The 12,188-nt window shown below is 37.8% G+C and overlaps 1 protein-coding gene across 16 annotated transcripts in view; it reads right to left on the bottom strand.

Moving 5' to 3' along the window:
• Positions 1–8,051: 8,051 nt before the first annotated feature.
• The window catches only part of LOC139763209 (uncharacterized), a 708,912-nt gene continuing 704,775 nt past the window's right edge, over positions 8,052–12,188 (bottom strand). For 10 of the 16 annotated variants that reach the window (XM_071688980.1, XM_071688983.1, XM_071688986.1 and 7 more), the window contains one exon: positions 8,052–10,036. In XM_071688980.1, coding sequence (XP_071545081.1) covers positions 9,377–10,036 — 660 coding nt within the window. In that variant the 3' untranslated portion in view covers positions 8,052–9,376. The remainder of the gene's footprint in view (positions 10,037–12,188) is intronic. The other 6 variants (XM_071688990.1, XM_071688997.1, XM_071688989.1 and 3 more) reach the window with 4 other exon arrangements.

Here is a 12,188-nt window from a genome sequence, read left to right as displayed (position 1 = left end):
TTCCGACGATATAACCGTCACTTTTCCTGGGAGAGTTGTGTTTCTATATGAATAAGAATCTCTTATGACAGTATGTGCGCACAATTAAGACATCTTGATAACCTCTCTATCGAATATGATAAAGCACACTAGAAAAAATTATCGGTATTACCATCATCGCAATACCACCTTCATATGTTTCTGCAACATATCTATAGGGCAAAAAATAAAAGGGTATGCTAACATATGAATTATATACATAATATTTGGCTATAGATATTTCATTTTCGGATAATGGAAATATCTTTTTCACGTAGATCCGACCTTCGTGTTCGTATTGTTGCCAGTTATGGTTCCCGCCTTCCCAATGCGTCCAGTGACTCGGCCAAATATGATATATATATATATATATATATATATATATATATATATATATATATATATATACTAAAAACTTATCTAGAAAATCCTTGGATGAGCCAACAACGAGCATATACTCACCGATATGATTCATATTTTTATCCCGTGATAAACGTTAAGATGCATATACATTGTCAAGTTATATATATATATATATATATATATATATATATATATATATATATATATATATATATATATATATATATATATATATATAAGTATGCCAGGACCAATTTCATTGCAATATCGCCCTTGTTTCACATGACCTCTTTCTAAAGGCTCCCGCTGATTAAGATTTCGCTAATTCCAATAACTGGGAAATATGGACTCCTATTAAGTGAAAAAATCATTTGACGAGACTATACTTCAAGTGAAACAACCACGTCAACGTGATTTTTTTTTTATTTCACTCGCGTTGTAAACGCTTTTTTAAGTCCGGCAATACTCCCACAATGTTAACGTTGTCTTCTTCCTCAGGTCCATATTTAAACAATGATCTACAATTCCTTTAAAGATATCCTCGCATCTTTGCCGTCAAGTCCAATCGCTGAAAATTCATCCTGTTCTTGAAATCTGTATAGCAACAGTATGTTTACACACTTCCAGCGAGATTTGCATTATTCCAACTTTATAATGTTGGGGTTCGCCATCTTTATTCCTATAAGCTTGCACGAACCCTTATACCAAAGACATCCCAATCTTTAGTTCTCATTTTTAACCTTAGAGCAATGGCGGACGTTTCGACCCGCATTGCTTTCAGAATTCGAGTTTCAAAAGCATCCGACTTACAGCGAGAGAAGTTCAATTGTTCAATCATAAACCTGGATTCCCCCCTCCCCCTGCAGTTGCCTTACCCTACCTCATTCCACTACAATATATGATTTTGAAGAGAAATCACGTAATACGTGAATATCAGTAATATTGCTATTGAATGACACACGAGTTATGAGTTGGTCAAGCTCCTGAGTAAACCATTTTATACAACTTCAAAAAGACATAGGTGTAGATTGGGGGAGGGGGGGAGTATTCATGAGGTGAAAAAACATGTTTTCCCTTAAATCATCTTCATAACATGGGACAGATCCTCAAAAAATTATGGTTTCTTTTTCTTATTAACCCAAGGATATAAGACAACTAGTGTGAGTTCGTGCAGAAGCACAACCATTAACTCAATGGAAATAGCTGAATCTGATGTAGGAATTGATTCAGGAATTGATTCAATAATCTTCCAAATATTTCGTATTTATATTGAAAGTTTCAGAAAAGTCCTTGGTGTCTTGCATACTTATATCAAACAATATGTCCATTTTCCAAACTTCTGCAAATGGGTAAGCCAACATTTTGGCCCTAGAATCCTTACAATCACACAAAACCCATACTAGAGTTATGGGTCTTATGGTATTCAATTTGCTTAATGTTAAGAGGCAACTATATAAAAACCCATAATGAGAATTTTCAGACTGCAACAAAAGTTTTAAGCTTAAGGTTAAAATGTAGCTCATAACTGTCAAAGTAATCCTTCAGTCTCCTAGGCTATGTAGGTGACACAAGAAAGGTATTCTATGGAGCATTTGTGCTACCTCCAGCACAGGAAATTTATTTATCTATTTATTTTTTTCTTTGTTGCTGTCTCCTGCGTTTGCGAGGTAGCGCAAGGAAACAGACGAAAGAAATGGCCCAACCCACCCCCATACACATGTATATACATACGTCCACACACGCAAATATACATACCTACACAGCTTTCCATGGTTTACCCCAGACGCTTCACATGCCCTGATTCAATCCACTGACAGCATGTCAACCCCGGTATACCACATCGATCCAATTCACTCTATTCCTTGCCTTCCTTTCACCCTCCTGCATGTTCAGGCCCCGATCACACAAAATCTTTTTCACTCCATCTTTCCACCTCCAATTTGGTCTCCCACTTCTCCTCGTTCCCTCCACCTCCGACACATATATCCTCTTGGTCAATCTTTCCTCACTCATTCTCTCCATGCGCCCAAACCATTTCAAAACACCCTCTTCTGCTCTCTCAACCACGCTCTTTTTATTTCCACACATCTCTCTTACCCTTACGTTACTTACTCGATCAAACCACTTCACACCACACATTGTCCTCAAACATCTCATTTCCAGCACATCCACCCTCCTGCGCACAACTCTATCCATAGCCCACGCCTCACAACCATACAACATTGTTGGAACCACTATTCCTTCAAAAATACCCATTTTTGCTTTCCGAGATAATGTTCTCGACTTCCACACATTCTTCAAGGCTCCCAGGATTTTCGCCCCCTCCCCCACCCTATGATCCACTTCCGCTTCCATGGTTCCATCCACTGCCAGATCCACTGCCAGATATCTAAAACACTTTACTTCTTCCAGTTTTTCTCCATTCAAACTTACCTCCCAGTTGACTTGACCCTCAACCCTACTGTACCTAATAACCTTGCTCTTATTCACATTTACTCTTAACTTTCTTCTTTCACACACTTTACCAAACTCAGTAACCAGCTTCTGCAGTTTCTTACATGAATCAGCCACCAGTGATGTAACATCAGCGAACAACAACTGACTCACTTCCCAAGCTCTCTCATCCACAACAGACTGCATACTTGCCCCTTTCCAAAACTCTTGCATTCACCTCCCTAACAACGCCATCCATAAACAAATTAAACAACCATAGAGACATCACACACCCCTGCCGCAAACCTACATTCACTGAGAAATTTATATGGAAGGATATTAGGTTAAATATTTCTACAAGTGGCATAGATATATAAGTAGGTGTTAAATGCTTACAGTACAATTTGAAAAAAAAAAGTGCAGAAATATAATTTGGAAAACATAGATATCGGAGTTTCCCACAGTGACAAATGGGTTAGAAGTAGCAGGGTAAAACTAAAGTGCTTGAAATTTCTTCTTAACTAAATCCATTGGTCTTCAAAAGAATTTCAGTCATGACAGTAAGCAAGCTAGTTGTAAATAATTTCCCATTCCTTCCTCTAGTTTTTATTGTTGCCTTTTACCCCAAAACACATTTATGTCACAGGCTAAATGTGGAATTATCAAGTTATAAAACCAGATTCATTTCCTGGTTTAAACAATTTATAAGTGACTGAATAATTAGACTAGAGTTATGCCCATTCATTCTAGTGATGTGGATAACACATGCACAATTTTTCATGGCCAAAATGTAATGTTCTTCAATTTCTGAAGTTACATGTTAGGCTTCTTTATACATGATGTATCTTGGGCAAAATCCTAACTTCATTTTCTTATAGCAATGAAGTAGGTTAAGCTCTAAAACTTTTTTTAAAGCCATAACACAGCTGATGATACAGCTCTGGTGGCTGATTCATGTGAGAAACTGCAGAAGCTGGTGACTGAGTTTGGTAAAGTGTGTGGAAGAAGAAAGTTAAGAGTAAATGTGAATAAGAGCAAGGTTATTAGGTACAGTAGGGGTGAGGGTCAAGTCAATTGGGAGGTGAGTTTGAATGGAGAAAAACTGGAGGAAGTGAAGTGTTTTAGATATCTGGGAGTGGATCTGTCAGCGGATGGAACCATGGAAGCGGAAGTGGATCATAGGGTGGGGGAGGGGGCGAAAATTCTGGGAGCCTTGAAAAATGTGTGGAAGTCGAGAACATTATCTCGGAAAGCAAAAATGGGTATGTTTGAAGGAATAGTGGTTCCAACAATGTTGTATGGTTGCGAGGCGTGGGCTATGGATAGAGATGTGCGCAGGAGGATGGATGTGCTGGAAATGAGATGTTTGAGGAAAATGTGTGGTGTGAGGTGGTTTGATCGAGTAAGTAACGTAAGGGTAAGAGAGATGTGTGGAAATAAAAAGAGCGTGGTTGAGAGAGCAGAAGAGGGTGTTTTGAAATGGTTTGGGCACATGGAGAGAATGAGTGAGGAAAGATTGACCAAGAGGATATATGTGTCGGAGGTGGAGGGAACAAGGAGAAGAGGGAGACCAAATTGGAGGTGGAAAGATGGAGTGAAAAAGATTTTGTGTGATCGGGGCCTGAACATGCAGGAGGGTGAAAGGAGGGCAAGGAATAGAGTGAATTGGAGCGATGTGGTATACAGGGGTTGACGTGCTGTCAGTGGATTGAATCAAGGCATGTGAAGCGTCTGGGGTAAACCATGGAAAGCTGTGTAGGTATGTATATTTGCGTGTGTGGACGTGTGTATGTACATGTGTATGGGGGGGGGGGTTGGGCCATTTCTTTCGTCTGTTTCCTTGCGCTACCTCGCAAACGCGGGAGACAGCGACAAAGTATAAAAAAAAAAAAAAAAAAAAACACAGAAAATGTACACATTCAAAATATTATTCTTATTCCAATTGCTTTTTTACGTGACTGGAAACAAATGCATGAGATTTAATGAGTACTGTATTTTGTTTACTTTATCAAAATTCATCTACGGTTAAAACTGTGTGAGTCCACACAATGGATAGATGGTTGACAACAACAAATATTTCCTAACTGCAAAAAAGTGTGGAGGAAGCGAGGAAAAATGTCCTATGCAAAAAAAAGTGAGTAACATGTGGCACAGGCCAAGCCATGAGAGTTCGATCAATTACCAATGGAAAATTCAATAGCCCCCACATCAGAAATGCAAGGTTAGGAAAAACAAAAGGAGGCCAACAAACAGGAAATTACACACAAGTGCAGCATGAGATGCAGCAACAGAACTGGAGAAAACAAGATAAAATCAATGTGTAGGTTAAGCTAGTCCAAAAACCAGTAGTTCACGCTGTCAAGGGTAGAGTTTAACAAAATGGAATGATAGGTGAAGAAAAACAACAAATATAGATATGTGTATTTTCCAAAGATTTTTGAAGTCTTTTCACCTCTTCACAGAATAGGCAGCACACACAAAGTTTCTTTTAAACTAATTATTTATTTATTTATTATACTTTGTCGCTGTCTCCCGCGTTTGCGAGGTAGCGCAAGGAAACAGACGAAAGAAATGGCCCAACCCCCCCTCATACACATGTATATACATACGTCCACACACGCAAATTACATACCTACACAGCTTTCCATGGTTTACCCCAGACACTTCACATGCCTTGATTCAATCCACTGACAGCACGTCAACCCCAGTATACCACATCGCTCCAATTCACTCTATTCCTTGCCCTCCTTTCACCCTCCTGCATGTTCAGGCCCCGATCACACAAAATCTTTTTCACTCCATCTTTCCACCTCCAATTTGGTCTCCCTCTTCTCCTCGTTCCCTCCACCTCCGACACATATATCCTCTTGGTCAATCTTTCCTCACTCATTCTCTCCATGTGCCCAAACCACTTCAAAACACCCTCTTCTGCTCTCTCAACCACGCTCTTTTTATTTCCACACATCTTTCTTACCCTTACGTTACTCACTTGATCAAACCACCTCACACCACACATTGTCCTCAAACATCTCATTTCCAGCACATCCATCCTCCTGCACACAACTCTATCCATAGCCCACGCCTCGCAACCATACAACATTGTTGGAACCACTATTCCTTCAAACATACCCATTTTTGCTTTCCGAGATAATGTTCTCGACTTCCACACATTTTTCAAGGCCCCCAGAATTTTCGCCCCCTCCCCCACCCTATGATCCACTTCTGCTTCCATGGTTCCATCCGCTGCCAGATCCACTCCCAGATATCTAAAACACTTCACTTCCTAATGGAGACATTAATAAACAAAAGACAGTACAGATTTACCTCCTGTGCTAAGGACCTGAAGATAATCATGCTTAGGAGAACACAAAAGGAAAAGAGAGTGAAGGAAGACCTCACTGAATTCTTAAAACAACTAAATAATTCTGAAAATATAAAATCTTAATTTTTCTGCATGGCAACAGGAAACAAGCATGGATACATAAGGGCAATCATTAACAACTCCTCAAACAGAACCCAGAAAATAAATATTTAATTGAGTTACAAATTCTTGTCCTGCACTGCCAAGTAGGTATAGCAGTTGAAAAGATATAATTCCAGAATAACTACAACACAATAATGAAAGCAACACTAACCTTAACAGTCCTCAAATCCTCAAAATTATTCATTCACAAAATTAAGCCACTTACACACACACAAACACACACAGGATAGTTTTCTGGGTTTCCAAGGGGAAGGGGATGATATACAAAAATTCTGGGTAAAACAAGTTCATATCCTAGTTAAGGAAATAAATCTGGACAGAATCTGTAAGTGGGAAACAAAAGCATTAAGAGGTGAATGACTCAGAAAGCAAACTATGATAGCTAAAAGAAATACCAAGGTATCAGAATGGTTGAGGTATTAACAAATTATTCAGAAAATTTGTAGAAACGATAGTAAAACTGTAATGATAGAAGGAAAGGTGAATAATAAATGCCATAGTACATATATGGCCAATAAGGAAAAAAAGGTAGCACATGGACATAGCGGGACTTCAATAATGGGCTACCTAATTGACAAGACTGTACTAGCAAAAGTACTCTGACCCATTAAAAACTCCAGCTGATTTAAATTGTACTGCGTACAACTTCAAGGAGAGCAAAGGGCAAAAGACGAAAACCCAGAAATTTCATATGAATGCATGAAGGCAATCAAATAAGTGGAGAAGAAACTTAAAGGGTTGGCATCTTGGTATCATTAATTATTTATGGAACAATGAAACAAGAGGTAGAAATATACAAATCACAGATGATAGACCATATCTGATAAAGGGAGAAAAGAATGACATGAGAAATTCAATTTTTTCATACATATTTGCCATTTCATGTGTTAGCAGGGTAGCGTTAAGAACAGAGGACTGAGCCTTAAAGGGAATATCCTCACTTGGCTCCTTTCTCTATTCCTTCTTTTGGAAAATTAAAAACAGGAGGGGAGGATTTCCAGCACCCCGCTCCCTAGCCTTTTAGTTGCCTTTTACAACATGCAGGGAAAACATAGGAAGTATTCTTTCTCCCCTATCAATTACATATACATATATACACATGTACATAATTCATACTTGCTGCCTTTATTCATTCCCATCGCCACCCCGCCACACATGAAATGACAACCCCCTCCCCCTGCACGTGAGTGAGGTAGCGCTAGGAAAAGACAACAGAGGCCACATTCGTTCACACACAGTCCCTAGCTGTCATGTATAATGCACTGAAACTACAGCTCCCTTTCCACATCCAGGCCCCACAAAACTTTTCATGGTTTACACCAGACGCCTCACATGCCCTGGTTCAATCCATCGACAGCATGACGACCCCAGTATACCACATTGTTCCCATCAACTCTATTCCTTGGTCTCCCACTTCTCCACGTTCCCTCCACCTCTGACAGATATATCCTCTTTGTCAATCTTTCCTCACTCATTCTCTCTATGTGACCAAACCATTTCAATACACCCTCCTCTACTCTCTCAAAACTCACTCTTTTTATTACCACACATCTCTCGTTACCTTTCATTACTTACTTGATCAAACCACCTCACATCACATACTGTCCTAGTAATATACAATTCAGTAAACTAGTAATCAAAGAGGGAAAATATATGTCATATGTTTCATCCCAGTTGGGATGCATTGTAAAAAGGTCTTCAATACATCCCAAATCAATTATCTATAATTACATCAGGTTGAGATGGAAGATCATTAAAGCTTAGGTTGAGTTTATTGCTATGCTACAGGCAATGTGCAGGTGATCAATACACTTGTAACCAACACTGGTGAAACATTCTGAAAGTTTAAACAATAATTATGTACACCTTGTGAAACTTGGCTTTATCTACTTTTTTTACAGTTTTATAGTATTTAAACAAATTTACAGTGTGACCCCAAACATACATGCAGCAATTTTGTATCATGATCACGAATTTAGTACCAATAATTACAGCAGTAAGTATGAATACAAAGAAATTTTGTCCTATACATACAATAAACACTCAATGTGCACAATAATTTATGTACACATAATTTATATTGAATTACTTTAATCAAAGATAACAATTCCTTATTATGTATATTATTTGCTACAGTGTACAATCAGTGGAGAAAATGAAAAAAATCTCCAGCCTGTTATGAATTAAACCTGACTCCTTCGCAGCTACTCATGATCATGACGAAGATTTTGAGAGCTTCACTATGAAGCAAGGATGTAACCCATTTAGATTTTAAATATGCATACTTTACAAAGTCAAACTCTGTAGTGCATAGTAAACTATGATTAGGATAAAAATTATACAATGCCTTCAGAAATGATGTTAGTACTTAACTTTTACACAAAGGTTAAAAATTTGAACATTTAAGAGATTCAGCACACATCAAAAGAACACAGCTTGCAAAATATGTTCGATGCAAACACGATGTAGTGCGATAATCCAATGGGTATGATACTCTTGTGTTCGCGTGTGTCATCTTTTGTTACTCTGAGTCAACCTTCCTTTGGTGAGGAAGGGAGAGAACTTTGTTAACAGTTGTTAAGTTCATGAGATCAAATATATGAAAGTCAGACTGGGCCCATGGATAAGTGAACTAAATATTTACTTTTGTTTAGTGCAGTATCAAATAACTTTGTCATATAAAAGTTTATGAGGGCTAACCTTGAATTATAGTAGTACAAACAAAATCAATTTTGTAATCACATTTTGAGCATGATGAACGAATGCAAAATTTTTTTTGTATTTCCAGTGAAAAGTAGTAGTGTCCAAGCCCAATCTGACCCATTCTAATTGGTATTCTACACCTGCCTTATATACAATTTATTATCTACAATATCTTTTTAGCTCCACACCCAAGTATTTATTTCATAAATCACTTTACAGTACTCTGTAAATGTGCACTCTGCATGATACACTGTTTTAAATTAAATCCTAAATTTGCATACAACATTTGGCACTTACAACAATGCATATACAAATGAGTGGATGAATAACAAAATAAAGACTATATACATCAAGAACAACATACTTTTATAACTATCACAGTTCAGTGCTAATTTCATCGACAACTTCACTGTTCAACTTTCCTTTTAAGTCACCTTTGTACTCATCATTTGCTTTGACCTTCAGGTGATCATCTTCTAACTTGCCATTCACTGTAACATTAATGCCACTGCCTTTACTGTTCCTTATTAATGAATTATCAAATCTAAATGTCACATTCTTATTGTTCTTACTCTCGATTTCGAAACTATTGTTCATGGAACCATTAGGAAAGTCTTTTGCATGACTGTTAAAAAAACCACTGACATGACCATTACCAAAGGTCTTCATGTGTCCAATGCCTTTGCCACCATTTGGGCTTGTTACACGTTCGTGCAAACTTCCATTGATGTAATCTGTCTCGTAACCATTTAAATCGCCATTGTTAAAACTGTTTAGGTGACTTTTAATGTTACTGTTTATCTTACTATTGATATGAATATATTCATCACATGTAGGTGCTAAAACTTTAGATTTTGGGGAATGACCATTAAGTGAGAGGCATGTCTTACTGTTGTTGTTCCCATTCATACATGAACCACCGATGGATCCATTAGTCTTCCCCAGTCCACTAAATTTTACAGGAACTGCAGTATTCCCACAGTCAAAACTTCCATTGGGATACCCATTGGCATCACTCACTACCGCTGTTGATGCCTGTTAAGAAAGATTGTTACAAAGGTAAATTCAAGTAAACCTGTGTTTTAATGGGCACATGAAACCAATATATTAACTAGTAATCTACTTTTAACTTTATGTATTTGGTTTAAAATCAATTACAGATATTCGGTAAAAAATACTTAGTGACTGTAAAAATAATAATCACAAGCACATACAGTCACTGAAAATGTTAATCATTCTTTTATTACATTTCCTTTACTTTAGTATGTAATAAACTGATCTGGTAAAAAACTATGAAACTTTTAAGCAAGGACTTCAAGAAACCATCACTGAGTAAACACAAGACTTCAAGATACAGTATAAAAATTAATAGTTAAATCCAAAAACCAAGGTCTTTAAAATCTTATTAGTACTCTGAATAATATCATTACAGTCCATTAGTGTGTTAGTCTTGCAATGAATTGAGGAAAGCTAATCATGAGAGAATGTTTCAAATTTCAGAGATCAACTTAATTTGTACATTAGTACACTACTATCACCTGGATTACTACGGCAAGTATGTTAATAATAAACATGAATAAATGTAAAAATATTATTCATTAGAACTTTTCACTTATATATATATATATATATATATATATATACACATATGTGTGTGTGTGTGTGTGTGTGTGGGGCGGGATGGCAATGGGGATGGATGAAGGCAGCAAGTATGAATATGTACATGTGTATATATGTATGTGTCTGTGTATGTATATGTATGTACACATTGAAATGTATAGGTATGTATATGTGCATGTCAGGGCATTTATGTATATACATGTGTATGTGGGTGGGTTTGGCCATTCTTTCGTCTGTTTCCTTGTGCTACCTCGCTAACGTGGGAGACAGTGACAAAGTATTATAATAATAATGGTATACATATTTTTGGCATTACCAAATTTGCCTGCCTTTGGTTAAAACACGAGAGATAAGTCACCTCAGTGAGGATGTATTATCATCAATTCTTGACAAAAGGAAGTAGAGTTTCATTGCAGGACTTCTCATTCCATAAGAATCCATCATTTCCAAGCTACTGGAAGTAGCATAGTCTTGGAGCTGTATGAGCTCTTGGAGTAAAACTAGGACCCTTTCATGAAAGAGGTCCTGGAACAATTTTATATTAATATGGGAACTTCAGTGAAGGGCACTAATGGGGAGGTGATAACAAATAGTGGTGATGTGAGAAGGAGATGGAGTGAGTATTTTGAAGGTTTGTTGAATGTGTTTGATGATAGAGTGGCAGATATAGGGTGTTATGGTCGAGGTGGGGTGCAAAGTGAGAGGGTTAGGGAAAATGATTTGATAAACATTGAAGAGGTAGTAAAAGCTTTGCGGAAGATGAAAGCCAGCAAGGCAGCAGGTTTGGATGGTATTGCAGTGGAATCTATTAAAAAAGGGGGTGACTGTATTGTTGACTGGTTGGTAAGGTTATTTAATGTATGTATGACTCATGGTGAGGTGCCTGAGGATTGGCGGAATGCGTGCATAGTGCCATTGTACAAAGGCAAAGGGGATAAGAGTGAGTGCTCAAATTACAGAGGTATAAGTTTGTTGAGTATTCCTGGTAAATAATATGGGAGGGTATCGATTGAGAGGGTGAAGGCATGTACAGAGCATCAGATTGGGGAAGAGCAGTGTGGTTTCAGAAGTGGTAGAGGATGTGTGGATCAGGTGTTTGCTTTGAAGAATGTATGTGAGAAATACTTAGAAAAGCAAATGGATTTGTATGTAGCATTTATGGATCTGGAGAAGGCATATGATAGAGTTGATAGAGATGCTCTGTGGAAGGTATTAAGAATATATGGTGTGGGAGGCAAGTTGTTAGAAGCAGTGAAAAGTTTTTATTGAGGATGTAAGGCATGTGTACGTGTAGGAAGAGAGGAAAGTGACTGGTTCTCAGTGAATGTAGGTTTGCAGCAGGGGTGTGTGATGTCTTCATGGTTGTTTAATTTGTTTATGGATGGGGTTGTTAGGGAGGTGAATGCAAGAGTTTAGGAAAGAGGGGCAAGTATGCAGTCTGTTGTGGATGAGAGAGCTTGGGAAGTGAGTCAGTTGCTGTTCGCTGATGATACAGCACTGGTGGCTGTTTCATGTGAGAAACTGCAGAAGCTGGTGACTGAGTTTGGTAAAGTGTGTGAAAGAAGAA

Source organism: Panulirus ornatus, chromosome 46 (genome assembly GCF_036320965.1).
Source record: "Panulirus ornatus isolate Po-2019 chromosome 46, ASM3632096v1, whole genome shotgun sequence".
In the NCBI taxonomy this organism is placed as follows: Eukaryota; Metazoa; Arthropoda; class Malacostraca; order Decapoda; family Palinuridae; genus Panulirus; species Panulirus ornatus.
The sequence above is the reverse complement of the archived record's forward strand: the minus strand, read 5'-3'. Positions and strand labels throughout refer to the sequence as shown.